This window comes from Pygoscelis adeliae, unplaced genomic scaffold, assembly GCF_000699105.1.
Source record: "Pygoscelis adeliae isolate BGI_AS28 unplaced genomic scaffold, ASM69910v1 Scaffold242, whole genome shotgun sequence".
In the NCBI taxonomy this organism is placed as follows: Eukaryota; Metazoa; Chordata; class Aves; order Sphenisciformes; family Spheniscidae; genus Pygoscelis; species Pygoscelis adeliae.
Genome location: NW_008824369.1, coordinates 1,519,711 through 1,536,926, shown reverse-complemented (window position 1 = coordinate 1,536,926; position 17,216 = coordinate 1,519,711). Strand labels below are relative to the sequence as shown.

The 17,216-nt window shown below is 43.0% G+C and overlaps 1 protein-coding gene across 1 annotated transcript in view; it reads right to left on the bottom strand.

The window, feature by feature from the left end:
• Positions 1-267: 267 nt before the first annotated feature.
• FAM20C (family with sequence similarity 20, member C) overlaps positions 268-17,216 on the bottom strand; it is a 62,253-nt gene continuing 45,304 nt past the window's right edge. The window contains exons 4-10 of the mRNA XM_009320056.1: positions 15,484-15,576; positions 13,584-13,699; positions 5,315-5,495; positions 4,594-4,703; positions 2,380-2,461; positions 2,225-2,284; positions 268-1,410 (exon numbers count right to left, since the gene is read on the bottom strand). Of these exons, the coding sequence (XP_009318331.1) occupies positions 1,158-1,410; positions 2,225-2,284; positions 2,380-2,461; positions 4,594-4,703; positions 5,315-5,495; positions 13,584-13,699; positions 15,484-15,576 (895 nt within the window). The 3' untranslated portion in view covers positions 268-1,157. The remainder of the gene's footprint in view (positions 1,411-2,224; positions 2,285-2,379; positions 2,462-4,593; positions 4,704-5,314; positions 5,496-13,583; positions 13,700-15,483; positions 15,577-17,216) is intronic.

Here is a 17,216-nt window from a genome sequence, read left to right as displayed (position 1 = left end):
ACAGCTATAATTGCAAGAAGAAGGAATGCTGAAACAATAGTCAAAACAATACTTTCATATGAAAGATTAGCCACTTTCAACACCATGGTCCTTATCAGAGTTTTAATTGGTATTAATCACCAATTCCCTACTTTAGTTTGACTTGCTGTTGCTACAAAAGGGGATGACAATTTAAACAACTACTTCTGGAATACTTGGCTATTGTACACAGCTTTGCTCTGAACAAGATTTCCAGTGAAAAATGAATCCATTTAGACACGATGGCTACACATTTTGCCATATCTTTATTGCACTTTTACCACGTTGCAAACAATTCCACAAAAATGCTGCAAAAGTAAGCCTAGAGCTGCTGAAAGCAGCTTTTTACCCATATATGTATATATTTACACAAAACTATCAAAAGCAAAGTTGAAAAGTAGCAGCTCAGCTATGATAGTCTAGAAAGATAAGAGCTGCCACCTTCTTATGGACAAATAGTACAACTTGTCATTTTACATCACTTTGTAAAACCAACATTCAAGTATTCCTGTCAACGCACAACTAGTGAAATTCCCTTCCGGTAACCACTGTATTTATTATTATAATAATAATTATGATTTTTTGCCTTTAAAAGTTCATAATGCCTTAACCCTTTAAATGCTGAGTAGCTGGGGAAAAAAAGCATTCAATTTAAATAAGATACAGTGGATTAGAGCACTTAAAGGGTTAACACAAAATACTAAGTGGACTGTCACCACAAATAAAGTGTGAGTCACAAAACTATGCCCTCTTAGTTCAATTTGGTAGGTAGGTCTGGGGTTTCATAGATATACCATATATAAATACAAAATATTAAGTAAAGGCCTCCTTTCTATACAAAAAGGACAGGAGGTGTTTTGCTATCAGACTGTTGTCTGTCAATGATCTGAGTATTTTCTGAATCTTTTCATAATCTCTCTTTAGGAACTAATGAAAAGCATCACATTAGACTTATTTTTCTTAATGAACTAAGCCTTTGCAGAGTCTACACTTTACCTACTTTGGGAACAATTATATCTCATTTCTGAATTCACTGAATTCACAAAGTGGCACATACAGTCTTTTGCAAGACTTTTTTTTTTCCTTTCCTCTTTGAATCTTCTTTACTTGGCTGGTAAAAACGTAGTCTTGCGATTTCACTACCTCTCAGTCGTAACAGTGTTAACATCAGTGTTAAAGTCATTTTCAACCACATTGTCATAACCATCCTTTTCTATACAGTCACTAACAGCCTTGAGGACAATCCGCAGTCGCCTGTCCATCGCCTCCAAGTGAGGCTGGTAGAGAATGGGAGCTATTTTATCTTTTAGTAAAGATTCCTTCATCAAGAGACTGAGTTTGTATTCCTCCTTGGCTAACAACTGTAATCGCAGATAGGTAGACTTCCTTATTCTAAGAGAAAAAGGAGAAAAAAAAAATGCAAATCAGTATTTTCATCACTATTGATCCTGATGGGGCTAAAAGGCTTATAGTCAGCATAGTGATAACAGCGTAAAAACCTTATTATGTGATCTGAAATGATGAGAAGCAGGCACTGCCACAGTCCTAATGAGCAGCTGGTGTTGTCACCTGGCCAGTGATCTTTGGGAGCCCTTAAAGGTGGAGAGGTTTTGGAGCACAGCTCTACGGTCAAGTGCAGACAGCCTTCATGTTCCTTGGCTGGGTAAGGCACTGACTGGATCTGGTGCAGCATTCATGGGGTCATGTCAATCCTGGCACTGACACGTGTGATGCTTGTGGCATTGAGCTGGGATGTTGGTGGTGGCAGCGGAGGCTCCCGCTAGCTCCCCCTGCAGGGATGCCCAGAGCCTCCGCAGACACAGAGCTCACCCTGTGTCCCAGCCATGCAGACCTGAAACTCTAAATGTCACCTGTCCTCTCTGAAAATCCTGGCCATGGGCACTGTGGAAAGCCGTTGTGAAACACTTGAACAAGCTGGGGGAAGTTTTGCCACTTGACATCCATGGGATGCGTATTTTGTCTTAATAAAGCCTCTCTGACAACAGCTCACAGCCACGCTCCTGATCTCAACAAAGCACTTAACGTGTTAGTGCCAACGGTCAGGGCTAGCTCACGTCAGGCTCCCTGGGCAGGATCATAACATCTCCTCTCCATGGTATGCAATACAAGATTCACTTGAACATTTCAGTCCTGTTAGTGGAAACAACTGTATAAAATGGGAAACAGCTCCGGAGGTGAAACATACCTGCAGCACTGGTTTAAAGGCACCAATATGGAAAGTTCGTCATGGGAATATTTTCCAAACCTATTTAAAGATAAGAGCAAGAACATGACAAAGGCTGTTTTAAAGACTAACTTTTTTCTTTTTTTTTCCCCAGCAAGAGTATTAAAGGTCTTTACCCTCTTCCATTATCTAAGTGGATAATAAATGTTTCATTTCCAAACTTCTCAAAGGTTTCGTAGTGATGTCGATCCATGTTACCTATGGAATAAAAAGAAATAAAGACCGTTCTCACTCTGGCTTGCTGCTGAGCCTGCAGGTCAGGGCAATACAAAAGCTACGGTTCAGCGAGAAGCCCAGCGCTCCCCAAACACGACAGCTGTGTAAGGCAGAGAAAGCAATGGGTCTACTGAGCTCATTTGCTTTTACTGTGGAAAGCCCAAAGTGTGCAGTACTGGAAGATGGGTTGTTGTGCCTCTGGGAGCTTTTCAAGCTCTCTGTAGCTTTTACACTTAAGCTCTAGAGGACCCATCGGGAGACAAAACGAACCTTCCCACCCTCCAGCAACCCCTCCTAAGGTGCGCCAAGGAAATCCCTCTCAAATACAATGGCATCTCAACTGCTCGGTGTCCTGGTTTTGACTGGGATAGAGTTAATTTTCTTCCTGGTAGCTGGTACAGTGCTGTGTTTTGGATTTAGGATGAGAATAATGTTGATAACACACCGATGTTTTAGTTGTTGCTAAGCAGTGCTTACACTAGTCAAGGACTTTTCAGCTTCCCATGCTCTACCGACTGAGAAGGCTGGAGGTGCACAAGAAGCTGGGAGGGGGCACGGCCAGGACAGCTGACCCCAACTGGCCAAAGGGACATTCCATACCATGGGACATCATGCTCAGTGCATAAACTGGGGGAAAGCTGGCCGGGGGGGCTGCTGCTCGGGGACTGGCTGGGCATCGGTCGTCAGGTGGTGAGCAATTGCATTGTGCATCACTTGCTTTGTATATTCTATTATTATTATTATTATTTTATTTTATTTCAATTATTAAACTGTTTTTATCTCAACCCACAAGTTTTCTCACTTTTACTCTTCCAATTCTCTCCCCATCCCACCGGGGAGGGGGGGGAGTGAGCGAGTGGCTGGGGGGTGCTCAGTTGCCAGCTGAGGTTAAACCACAACACTCAGAGAGCCTGGTCATCCGTGAGGTAGCTATGTCCTAAGCCAGCAGAGCTTCATTGGTTAAAACAAGCCCTACTCCTCCAGCCCTGGGTCAGTACGGTGTACAAAGCAGCCATGGTACGCAGGCCGGTTGCGAGGCTTAGCTTAGGGAGGGGAAAATTCATCCTTCAAGCAGGGATGTTAATGCATATGACTTTGCTAATATTGTGTTAAACTTTTTGAACCACGACCAGACATCCTGTTTTTCCTCTAACGAGACCTTTGTCCAAATTTCTGGCTGCCTGGAAAGTCAAAATGATATTATGGCTCTAACATATGGATCAGGGTGCTACTGCAATGGCACAGCTGAACAGCTCTCTTTGGGCACCCATGACAGGCAGATGCGTGATCTGCTTTTTAAGGCAAATATGTGGAGCACTGGTACCGAGCTATGAATTTTGTCTTCATGGCGGGGGTCTTGAGCCACTTATAGATGCCACATATGGCTCCTGAGCTGTGATTTGGCCTCTCCTGCTGCAGCCTATTGCAGAAATCTCAGTAGTGGCAATGGCAGAGGATATGTCCATGCTGGCATGTGTCTGAGGATCAAGTATGTATGTTGGCACCTTACAGGTCTATTAGCTGCAGCAGAACAGGTTTCATATGAGAATGTCTCAGTGTTAACCACTGAGTAGGCTTGGAATAGGTCACTATTACCTGCTTGTTAATAATTATTTTATTCCAATCAGGTTACATAAACAGAAAAAAACTTCCTGATACATACGACTGTTGCCTTTGTGACAAAGCAACACCTCTTTTTTTCCCCCCCTCTGACAGTTTATGGAGCAAGCAGCAGTGAATACTACTGCAGGTTGAAAACTGTGTGCCAATAGTGAACAGTCCTTGCATGTGCATCCAGGAGCCATACATTGCAATAGTAAAGCACTCACTAAAGCAAACTGTGAAGCCCTTAACTGTTGTGAAGGAGACTAGCCTGACCTGCGTTCATCTTCACTCTGCATTTCTGGACATCTTTGTTCCTTTAATCTGCACTGATGGGAATACATAACCATGTAAATCTGCATTTTCTCATAATCATCTAGAATGGCACATATAGTAAAAACAGCTTCAACCACACTTTAGCAAACTGCTGAGCTATGCAGAGCGGTGTAGAAAGAAATGGTTCTTATTCTAATTAAATGTTGCATTTAATTTTTGACAGAGATGAAACATACCCATTAGGAAATCAAAAACTGTCATATCCATTATATCCAGAATTCTGGTCCCACTGTCATACGGGGGTGTTTGTTTAACCTCTTCGCAATAATCTGGATCAACTTCCCATCTGGAAAAGCCAATATTTTGGTATTTTATGTGACATACAAAGCTTACTGAGTATTAAAAAAAAATAATGTTATTTGCAAAGATCTAGTTGTATCACGTTTGATTGAGGGCAGGGGCAGGTAGAGGCAGCAAATTCTTCAGGCTGCTTCCAGTAATGCAGGCAACCGATAAAGTTTGTGACTGATGAAAAAGGAAGAAAATCACAAGATTGAAAACTACCTGGCTAATAGCTTCAAGATTTAGGAGACCAGCTGCACCATCAGTCATATGATGAAAACATCTGAGACTTGTTTAGGGCTGCTGACAGCAGTGAATCTTTCTCCCTCTGATAGGGCTTAGACAGGTCCTGTTGCATCCTGTCAAAGCCACTGGAGGTATCTGTCCCACGAGGGAATTATGCCATTGAAGGTCCTTTCAGGTTCAGGACCATAAGCTGGAGCTCCTTGCAAGTGTAAGTACTCTGTCCCTTCCCAGGAGCTGGACCCACTGAAGAAATGCAGATGCTCTCCCAAGCCTCAATGCTTTAGATCAGGCAAGGGCAGTAACTGCAGCAGTGTTTTATTTTCCTATCGCCCTTTGCAGCTGGCGAACCCTTTGCTCACCACTACTCACTCTGCTTTCTTGCGCTTGTGGTAGGAACGTCTCCAAGGGTTTCTCCAGGTTTTCCTTTTAGCTAAAGACAAATCAGGTAGGAAAGCAGCCAGAGACCCTTCGATCTGATCTGGTTTTCCACACAAGGCATGCTCAGTTGAGCAGTAGTAGGAGCATTCCCCGTAGAAGCAGATGTTGTTGGCTGGCAAATAAAGGAAAAGAGTTTTAAAACCTACCCTTAAATTAGTGTTCAAGAATTCATAAAAACACTGATGTATGTGAAAGAACACGAGCAGAAATAAATCTCAGACCCAAAACCCCATTACCGCGCATAGTTTTCTTCCACTGAAACCACTAGAAAGACATTCATTTCAGTGGTGGGGATCACACCCTATGCTGAGTTCTCTGTGACTATTTCCAGTCTATTTATATTCCAGAAACACAATTTATTTTTTTTTTTAATCCTTTCCCTTCTCCTTTCATTTTCCCAGACTTATACATCCTTTGGGATATATTTCTTACCCCAGGCTGGAACCCCAAATCCCACAGCTGAACAAGTGGCACGTGCCCAAAATTAAGTCACTTTTCAAAATCTTGGCTCGTTTCTTTAAGAACAGACAACAACATTTCATTCATTTACTTGCTGGTATGAGAAGAACTGGCAGTTTTACTACGGAGAATTATTTACCATGAAGACTCATGTGGGGGTGTGTGTGGAAGGTGGAAATAGCGCAGATGTAACTCTGTCACCACACATCCCAAACACAAATTTCTTCCTGCACATATCACATTACTCCAACAACCACAGAAAATGAACCTGCAGCCTGTTTTGGAGCGTGTGTTACCTTAAAACCTCCCCAAAGCTGCCACCACATGTTTCTGTACCAATGGGAACACCCACCTCTTTTCAAGAACCCCCTTCCCACATGAATTCACTTGAGGTGGGGGAGAGCAGCTCATCCCCAAACCCCACCAATGCTGGACTATGAACAAGAATAGGAGCACAATGCTGATCTTCTTGTTAGTGTGCTACAATTCTTTTGACATTGCTTTATGCACATAAAATGTCATTAGAGGAAGACTGTGCCCTTTCCTTATGGTAATGCATGAAGCTGAGAAGTCACATTGCTTCCTAATTCCCCACAAGGCCTCTAAATTCAAATATCGCTTCTGAGCTACCCTCCCTTTGGGCAGGATCAGTATAAATGAGGCAGGAAGGGCCGGTGAACAGAGGGAAGTGATTTTCTGCCTGCCACAGATGACACCGTGGCTCGGATAGGTAAGCTGGTGGGTCTTCATTGCAGCGATGCTCTGCAGCACACTGCCCTGCACATTGCTGTGACATCCCCCCAGTCCAGATCCAACCGACGTCCGGCAAAGCACCCGGTGGAGGTGGTACACTGCTGGTGGGTGAGGCAAGGGAGACGATGAGTCAAGAGGACAGGGAGCAATACCGGCCCCAGTGCTACAGAGATAACCGGAGGGAGGGAGAAACAGGGCAAGGAGCTGCGACTGGGGAAGGAGAAGGAGAATGTGGAAAAGCAATAAGGGCTCGTGATGTTTTTGATTGTATTAATTAACCGTATTATCTGGGACAGACTGCTAACCATGGAATTACACCAAATAATTGGACTATAAGGCTGATGTGTACTACTTGACAGTTTGTCACAGCTCTTCATTTCCAAGCCTCTATTGACGGCCTTCAGATTTGTCCATTAAGTTGTGATTACTTTACTCTGGACACAGCCTTTTTGAATCCCTCTGCTGTGACTGACTCATAAGGACCACCCATCTATCTGTGCTCAGGAACTACTCCAACCCGAACTGTATATTTACATTCACAGGGTTGGCTCATACCAGTTAAATATATCCTGACTCAGTCCAGAAATATTTACCCTGTGGTCAAAAACCTCGTTGACAATTACTGGAAGAAAAGTACTTCAGGGAAGAGAAAATGAAGAACAGAAATTACAAAAGGAAGGAAGGGAGCACTCAGCATGTCTATACTTTTAATTTTGTAATTTAAAGTGTTTTACCATGCAGAATATCCTTTCTTAAAAATTATTTTAAAAGCTTTTTCTTACATACAAGGCATACTTAGTCTCTTAACATTTTAATTAAAGGAACAGTAGTTTGAGACTTCCCATGAGCTAAGAAGTGACCATGTCCTTGGCCAATAAGCCACTTGGCTTGGCTATTTCCTATGAACCCCAGCACAAGTCTTGGCACTGCTCACCACACGATATGCCTATGAACTTCTAAACAGAACCCCCACTCATTTTTCCTTTTAAGCAATGCAGTAATATGCCATATCTATGAGAGTGAAGTTTTGGAAACCTTTTTACAAATTGCATGGGAAAAGAGCAATCACAGTTAGGGAAACATGGGTTGGAAGGGACTCTGGAGGCCTCTGGTCCAAGCTACACCTTCAGGCCAGCTTCTCCAGGTTAAAAAAATCTGAAACCCTCAGCTTCTCCTTGTACACCAGATGCACCAGCTCCAGGACCATCTCAGTGGCCCTTCTTCAGACTTACTCATTTCATTAGTCTAAAATCAAGTGTAAAGTCAACCTCTAGATAAACCCAACCTAACGCAAGCCCTGGGCGTGCTGCCCTGCAGTCTACAACCTCTCACGGGTTTCCTTTTCAAAAACACTGTTGCAGCATGGTCTTGGCACAGCTTTTGCAGGGCTAACGCAGGTGCCTCAACTTCGCCTTTGATCATCCTGGCAAAACCAGGAGGGCTTCATGCCTCCCTATGAACCTCTTCCATAACTAATTCATGATGAAAGTGAAGAGTTCTTCAAGCACCTGTGGGCAGCAATGCCAGCTGCAGATGGCCTGCAAACGGGAGGATCATACTGGGCTGTTAGGAAGGTTGGGATATTCTCAGCCAATAAAAACTGGGGAAAAACAGCTGTGACTTATACCCTTAAAAGAAGTTATTGCAGACAAAATATTTCAAGGGGTTCCAGGCTGCCACAAGGGATGATTTACAAGAAATCACATACGGATGCTGCTTGCTGCAGGCTAGCACAGAAGAGTTAGGAGATAGAAAGAGATCCCGTATTTCCCGGGTGCTGGCTGCCTCGGTGGGAAGGTGGGGCTCTCCCCTGTGCTGCAGCGAGGGTTTATGTTTCCACCGATTTGAAGCTGCAGTGGGGCTTGTGCTTCAATTCAGCTGTGTCAGCATCACCTGCTCGTCTGTGGAGGGAGGGAACCCATGCAGATTTATCTTGATCGCCTAAGACAATTTATCTTCCAGGGTTTCTATGACCTGACTTCCACCTGGCAGCGGGAAGCTGATGCTCGGTTATCTGCCGCCGTAACTGTTTTGTAAAGAGCAAAAGGGCCAGCAATGCCCCTCCCGCGCTATCGCAGCCTCTGCTGCTCACTATGTAAATCTGACCTTTCAAATAAGTAATTATATTAAACACAGCACTTTGCACAGTGGGAAGATAAATACTGTTTAATAGTTTGCTTCTGAATTTAACTTTGGGAACAATGAAACCCTGCTCTGTATTGTCAACGAAAGCAACTGGGACTGATCATTTGACAGTAATCACACATTCGTATCCAGATAAATCTTCAGGAAAGCTCGGGGGCTATGGCAGCGATGGCATTCGCTGCTGCAGAGTGACACAGCTAGCATGTCTTCTGCCTGCACCACGCCGGGCCATTCATCCCCGCTCCTGCTAGGCTCCACCAGGTATTGATTTTCCCACAGAGCCCCCATCGCCTGCAAAGGGAGTCCAGTCCTCCGAGTGATGGTAGGATGCGTCCTGTCATTAAGACAGCAAACTTGTGGTAAAACCACAAGTGTAGTTCTCGGTGAGAAGTTACTTTCAATGGCAAAGATTTTTCTGCCAGCTGTTATTCTCCCTGTGGGCTCAGACCTGTGGTACTTACTCTCCACGGTTCCTGTCCGATTTCTGGGGGTAGTGGAGGTGAAAGGATGCTGTATCTCAAGTTACTATTAAAGAAATTAACTGCTTTGATTGATACAGAGTAGACATCTTGATATGTCTACCCTAGTTCTTATATAGAGGCAGTGAGATGAAGCAGCCTGAATTATCTGGGGAAACATTCATTTATAAGGCTTCTTAAAAACGTAGAAAAAAAAGAGGTACCAAATATAGAAAAACACAGTTCTCATTTAAGACTTCAAGGTGCAGTATCAAGCCTCTTTGAAATCTAACTAGGTGACCCACATTCTGCACAGCAGACTGAGGGTGAAATTCCAGCTAGAGACACAAGCCCAATGCTTCACTGGCAATCCCACGCTAAGAGCAGGGTTTGGCCTTTCGAAGGCAAAATTCAGAGGGAAGGGGGAGATGAGGTCTAATTGGAGTGCGCCCAGCCCATATGTTCCTCTCTCATACGATACAGGTGTTTCTGTACAGACCCCCATCCCTAAGTACACCTGCAAAAGAAGCGACCGCCAGGAATTTGTGTTCCTGCAGAGTGGGTAGAAATGGAAACGGCAGCAGTGCTGGCAAACCACAAAGGGGGGGGATGTTTATACATGCTGAAATGTTCAAATGCTGGGAATTTGCAACATGCAAACTCCTTCTTCATTAAAAACCAAAATTGTTTCCCCAAAGCACTAGAGAGGCAAGAGAATCCTGAGCAGTGTTGCAAATGTCTGATTTTCATTATCTGAGGATGAATGGATACAATTCATAATGAAATCCATGCAAAAATCATGGTCTGGTGATCGAAACTCCAACTAATCACAACAATTAAGAACCAGAGTGTCTGTGTACTTGTCTGCACATTTTCTGTGCGTCATCCTGATAGCTGAACAATAATTCTTCTCAGGAAGAAAAGGAACAAGTGGAGATACCTTAAAGCAAATTGCTTGGCAGAGCAATCTTTTATTGAGATTTGCATGACTGTTAATGGAGGACATTTAGCAAGTCTGTGCAACTGGAGTACTGGAAAGAATCCTGAACATTTACTAAAGCAATGCATGAAAAGAGCTTTCTTTTACCTGCTCAAAATAATAGCTAATTCAGAATTGCTATTGTTTGCTGAGAGGGGAAAAAAAAATCCATAATCCCTTGGAATTGGTTAATATGAACAAAAACATAGTGCTTACTAGCTGTGTAACATTGATTTCTTTAAGCTGCTGCCTCAATTACTTCCAAAACGAAGACTGACATCATTAATATGTCTCTTTTTCCCTAGCAAATTACCATTCATTTGTAAGAGTAGCAGGGCTACTGCAGTCTGCCCTACTGCAAAGGATGTAAAATTAATTTAAATAATTACTGACCTAATTCCATTTCTCATGTTTAGTCCAAGCTGCCTGGAAGTGCACTTTTTGCAATCTGCTTTCTCTCTGAATGCAGCCTAATGCATTGACTGACCTGTCTGCTCGCAGCCCTTTCCACTTTCCAATGGAAGATGGGATGCCACTCTGCAGTGTGCTCTGAAGCTACAACTGCCTGCAGCTTCCTGGCAGTAAAAGGCCCTGATTTTCATGCCTGATGGGACAAGTGAGATGGCCCAGGCGTGGAAATGCAGCGAGGTTTCTTCCAACACATCCCCGCTCTGGTCCAGGGAATAATACGGTGTATTGATGAGTATCATCAATATCATCATCAACCCTCTGAGGGTTTCCACTGCAAACAGTGGTGTCCCAGCCTGAGGGGAGGAAATTTGTATAAAATCAATTACATTTAGTGCTTGTTTAATTTTAACAGATGTATATGGGTGCATGGAGAGGGATACATTGCCAGCAGACACAATGTGTCTCCATGACTGTTAATTGTTGCTGAGCACTGCTGGGGATGGAGATGCAGAGACACAGGCACCTGAAGGGGAGTCCCAGAGGGGCCTCGATAGCTTAATGCAGGTGCACAGACTGGTTCTTGCAAGTATCTTTACGTGACACCACAATTTCTCAGCTTTGTAAGCCATTCTCCCTCAAAACAAACTGAATTTGCTGCCCCTCATCTGCCAGAGGGGGCAAGTCAGCCTCTTCCAGTCTTCCGCAGGCTCCTGGTCCCTCTCTACCCTCAACTCCCCAGGCCACAGGGCTCATCCCAGCACCCTCCTCTTTTCCCTTTTTTGCCCTCAATCTGCTGCTTGAGCTGCCTGCTAGGTTTGTGAATTTCTTTCTAAATGCTTAATTTAGGACCTTTATTACTTTTTCATTAAGCATTAATTAATGCCTGACTTTTAAGGTCAGTATGAAATACAAGATGGAGGTTGGGCATATGTTAATGAGAATCCAACTAATTAAACTGAGGACTTGTAGGGAAGAACTCTAACAAGTAACCAACATGATTTAAGCAAAGTATATTGATTTAGGAAATGTAAAATGGAAAGAAAAATTAATTGCTTAAGTATTTATTCTCCAGAAAAGCCTGATTCATAGTTAATCAAATATTTTAATTGAATTTATCTGAGGCCTCTAAATAAATATGAACAAAGGATTATGCTTGGATCATCCCCTGGATGTCTGGAATTTCATAATGACACGATAAAGATCTTCATCCGAACCGGCAGCCTTAACTCTGCATTGCTGCTGTAAGCTGCTCAGTACTTGAGTATAGTTTTGTAATTCTCAGAAATCACTCAAGTTCACCCCTAAGCCTTGATATATAACCTGGGAAGACTAAAAAGCAAGCAAAACTACTAATCTGTGTCTTACTTTCTAAAATGGGAATAAAATGGCTTATATTTCAAATGTGCACATAAACAGCCACAAGATTTTGTTGCCATCTTTTGTGTGTGATTGTTTGCCTACAAAAAAATCAAGCAAAACAAAAAATGTAGAGAGACAGAGACAGAGAGGGAGAGAAAGTGACTGAGATACAAGTGCCTAGCACACAGAAATGTCTGCACATCAGGTTTGGTGAACGCTGTCACCATGTACTGTCACCACGTACTGTCACCGCTGTCACCCTGACTGCACATGTAAAATTGGAGCGCTCATAACACAGGGTAAGATGAAACCTCTTCTAATTATGTAACGTATTTTACAAGTGAAATTACTGGAATAAATAACTGTCTGCTCAACTGTGTGTCCTGCAGAGCTGAACATAAATATTAAGCTAAAAGTAACAGCCATAATAATGACTTTATTGGTGATCACAAAAGTGTGATAAACATTTTAAGAGAGAAAGCTCTGCAATGACAGGGCTCTGGTTTCTAGCTAACAGCAATAAATCACAGTTACGTTGGGAGAAACTGTAATTAAGTCTTTGGATCTTGACTTTAGGGATCTGGGATAAACAGCTTCTGGCCAATCACACACAGAGCAAGGGAGAGCTCTCCCGAGATTTCTGCTCCAGATTGCCTGTTACACAGCCCAAGTTCAGCAAAGCACGTTTGCACGCAGCTGAAATAATATGAGTTAAGCTCACTGGAACATAGCTACATGCTCTCAATTGGATATTTCCCTATATATTCTTTCTCCAAGAACATACTTAAGTATGTATTTTTGTGCCTTAACTCAGAGCCTTAATTTCTCCACTCAGCATCCCGGATGCTAAGCAGAGATGATACCACTTTCTCCCACCCTTTGCCCATCTTTACCTATTCTAGATGTATATTCTGGTGAGCAGGGCATGGTTTTACCCTGTGTTTGTAAATTCCCACCCTGTGGAGCTCCATCCTTGTCTGGGGCCGCCAGACGTTGTGAAAGAGTGAAGAGTAATGGAAATAGAGAGTGGTATCAGTTCTTGGGGTCAGCCCTGAAAACAAGAACGAGGACTGGGAACAATTCAGGTCACTTCTACTCTGGCCTCTACCCAGAGGAGAATTTGAGCTGGAAGCAGGATATGTTACACATCTATTTGCTTGATTTTTTTCAGACTCCTGTTGTAACAAAAACTGAGGTTCATGACTCTGAGAAAATTAGGTTTTGGTCCTCCAGTCAAAATCGAGAAATAAATGCATCTGACCAACAGAAGTGATGAATCACATTGCAGTAGAAAAAAAAGTCTAAATAACTAATGGGCTAAGTAATAAGGTTTTGGGTAAACTGAGAGCAACAGAAGAAATAGCTTTAGAAATTACTCTACATAAAACATTTGTTGAATACATTGCTTTTGTGAACATAAAAGCCTGTCTCTGCGGATAATTTGTCAAGGGGAAAAGGCACTAAATTCAAAACAATAAAGTCTTCTCTGTAGGCTATGTCTCCACATTTATTTTTATTCAAAGGTCTAGAAGACAGTTCTATTAGAAATATCTGAGCTATTAAGCAATCTACACATTGTTCCCTTAAGTACATGTTCGGCAGAATAGAAAGAATATAGTGTTATTTCCAAGATTACCTGGTGAGATGAAAAACGTTCTCCACAGTTTCTTGTCACGAGTAACATCTCGTATTTCTCTCGTCATGTTAACCAATCTACCTGCAACTGGTGGCACACGACGGAAATCCAGGATCCTGGAAGAGAAAGAAAAGAGGTAGTTTATGTAAAGGATTAAAATATAATAAGTGATAGGTTTTAGGAAGGTTCATTACACACTGAAGGCACATTTATCTGTGGTCTTTAAGGAGTAAAAAGCCCATCAACTTTAAACTGGATAATCCTTTGTATAATATATTACAAAATATGTCCTGAATATGATCAGCTCTGACTTGCCTGCATAGTATGGAGCAGATGCAAAATACAGAAGAGTATGGGAACACATTGTTCCATGAAAAGAAATCAAGAATTCCAGAAATAAGAGACAGCAGAAACTTAATTTTAACTTTATGCTACTTCAGGATTGTTATAACATGCATTTTGCCCACCAATTCTTTAAGTGACTTGAAGAATGGGATTTCAGCTTCTTTCTTCCATAAACACCATCTAATAGATCTAAAAACTAGTGATTTTTTTTTCCTGACAGTCTTAATATTTGTTTGATTTATTTGCTTCTGCTCCTCTCTGTTTTAATACCCTTACACCAACCTAAACAATCTCCCTGAGGCTAAAACTTTTCCCACGGGCAAAGGCTGGGTGAAGAGCCCTTCTCTACCTCAAACTCCCCCGCCTTTGTAGATCATTAAAAACTCCCTCCAAAGCATTGCTATTAGATACAGCAAAAGACCAAAGTCCCAATACAAAGCCTCCCCACAGGTGGGATTTTTATGTCCACTGTCTGCTGATAAGATTTTCTACACTGGGTAGCAACTGCTTTTTCTGCTTAGTGTGTGGATATTTAACATACCTCCCTGCAGGAACTCCATTAATGTTTTTTCCTACAGCACCATCTGCTTAAAATGGCAATATAAAATATAAAGCAGAAGGGATCAACACCAAGGTCAACAATAAAACATAGAAGATCCTTGAAGGATCTGACCAGGATGGCTCTCAATGGCAAATCTACCCTGTGCCACCCACTGATAGGTTCCCTCATCCTAACCATCAACCCAGAAGGCAGCAATACTACACGTACCCCCAAGTAAGTTGTGGCCCCAAAGCTTCAAGCTTTTGAAGGATGTTTCTCAGCACTTCAGGGTGTGAAAGATGTTTCAGTTCTAACTCAGCCTGTGAAATGCCATGGTTTCTAGCCATATTGTTAATAGGTCCTCACTAATTATTAATTCCTGCTCCTAATCTGGACAGGCTGAAGGGCTGCAGTCCATTCCGAGCCTTGGGGTATCCACCACACCCTGCACTAACTCTGCCTGCGGGGACACCTTCAGCTATCAGGAGCCTGGGATGACCATCAGTGCCCTCTCCTTCCTACTAACTTGTGGCCTAAATACGGTCCTGATATGGGATGGCCCCAGCTTTTTGCTGTGAAACTGGAACTCCATCCCCATCTCAATTATTCCTCTCGAATACTCGCACGATTCCCCACGTCTCACTCGGATTTGCATGCCCTGGAGCTAATTGGGGTGAGCCAGACTCCCGTCACATTTATGCTACATATTCCCCGGGAGATGGGTCCTCTCCATATGCACTTCAGGATCACAAGGGAAATTCATTTATCGGCTTCTCTTCAATATAATTTCTCTTTCTTTTTGAGAATTATTGTCAGGTTTCTTATTCCCAGAGCAAGTCGCATTTCCTAATAATTAATCTACCCTTTCATCATCTGCCATTTCATTTATGGCGTTTGCCCACCTTTGTTCCATTTTCCCCTTTCTAAAAAGTAATTCAGTTACAGGGCTGGCCAAGTGCAGAAACTTATCACAATATTTCCACTTTTCTTTTAATGCAAATCCGTTTTACTTGCCTGTCCAAATGAAATGCTGCTATTTCTGCATTATGTCTTTCATAGTCTGAGAAATAAAAAAAGTCAGGCGGGGTTTCTTGTTCTCTGGTTTGTCTGCAAAATAAAACAAGGAAAGTGTTTTACTTAAGGGTTAGCATTTCTAAGGAGCAGTACTCAGTCATCAGCATGTTATTCAGGAGTTCAGTATTGTTTGCTTAATGGAAGGCCTTTAAATACTTCATGTGTGCATTATTTGCCATGTGGCCTTCATTTTATCTTCTTTTTAAAACTACTGTAACAAAAAAACAGGAATTCAAGACTTGTGCATGCAGGCTGCTGTCACAAAGCTATTCCACTCAAGACTCTCGCTCTATTTAACAAGATCTGTTTTATCACTCTCAAACATTTCATTAGTGATAGTGGTGAAGACAATGTCATTTCATTAAATTATCATTAACTGTAATTATGAAATTTCCAAAAGTAATAACATTTTTCTTTCATCTTTGGCAGCCATGCAGCTCCTATCTAAAATATGACTCTCCCTTTGTATTACTTAGAGCCAAAAGTGACATGTTTTTCTCATTTCAGAAGAAATGGGATCATTGCAGTTTGACGGCCACGACACATGTCATGTTTCAAAGAACATTAACAAGACTGTGCTCCAGAGAGGATGCAGAATTTGTTGTTTCTTCAGTTTGAGAACCAATAAAAAATGTCATTCTGATGGAAATAGAAAGGCTAAATCTTCAACACTGAACTTCATGGAAAATAGAAAGCTCTGTATAACAGCGGAGCAAATCTCTGTCTCACTCTAGGCAATTTCCAGTCCTGATGGCTTTTGGATGGAGCACAACTCAGGCAGTTGACCAGTACAATGTCTGGGCCCCACCTTAACCTGCATCATGCCCTACTTTGAAGTCTTAAATAGGAGATAAGCACTGCAAAGCTGTTCTGCAGAGCATCTGCAAGGGAGGACACTTCCCTGGAAGAGGAAAAACAAAGCTCTTTCTCATTCCCCGCTGTCACAGGTGGCCAGCTGACAGCTCCTGCGTCACACACGCTACACACTGGCAATTAAAATACAGCTTCTACACCGGGACCTTGTCACATGAAAGGCTTTGGGGTGGTGAGGGTGCAGAGCTCAAACCTCCAGAGAATTTGCAGCAAGTCCTAATTACGGGGCTTGTTGGGAACCCGAAGCTGTGCCCGCCCACGCTCATTCATGGTTGAATGGAGTTAAATCCAGTTGGTGGCTGGTCACGAGCGGTGTTCCCCAGGGCTCAGTATTGGGGCCGGTCTTGTTCAATATCTTTATCAATGATCTGGACGAGGAGATCGAGTGCACCCTCAGTAAGTTTGCAGATGACACCAACTTGGGCGGCAGTGTTGATCTGCTCGAGGGTAGGAAGGCTCTGCAGAGGGACCTGGACAGGCTGGATCGATGGGTCGAGGCCAACTGGATGAGATTCAACAAGGCCAAGTGCCGGGTCCCGCACTTCGGCCACAACAACCCCATGCAGCGCTACAGGCTTGGGGAAGAGTGGCTGGAAAGCTGCCTGGCGGAAAAGGACCTGGGGGTGCTGGGCAACAGCCGGCTGAACATGAGCCGGCAGTGTGCCCAGGTGGCCAAGAAGGCCAATGGCATCCTGGCCTGTATCAGAAATAGTGTGGCCAGCAGGAGCAGGGAAGTGATCGTGCCCCTGTACTCGGCACTGGTGAGGCCGCACCTCGAATACTGTGTTCAGTTTTGGGCC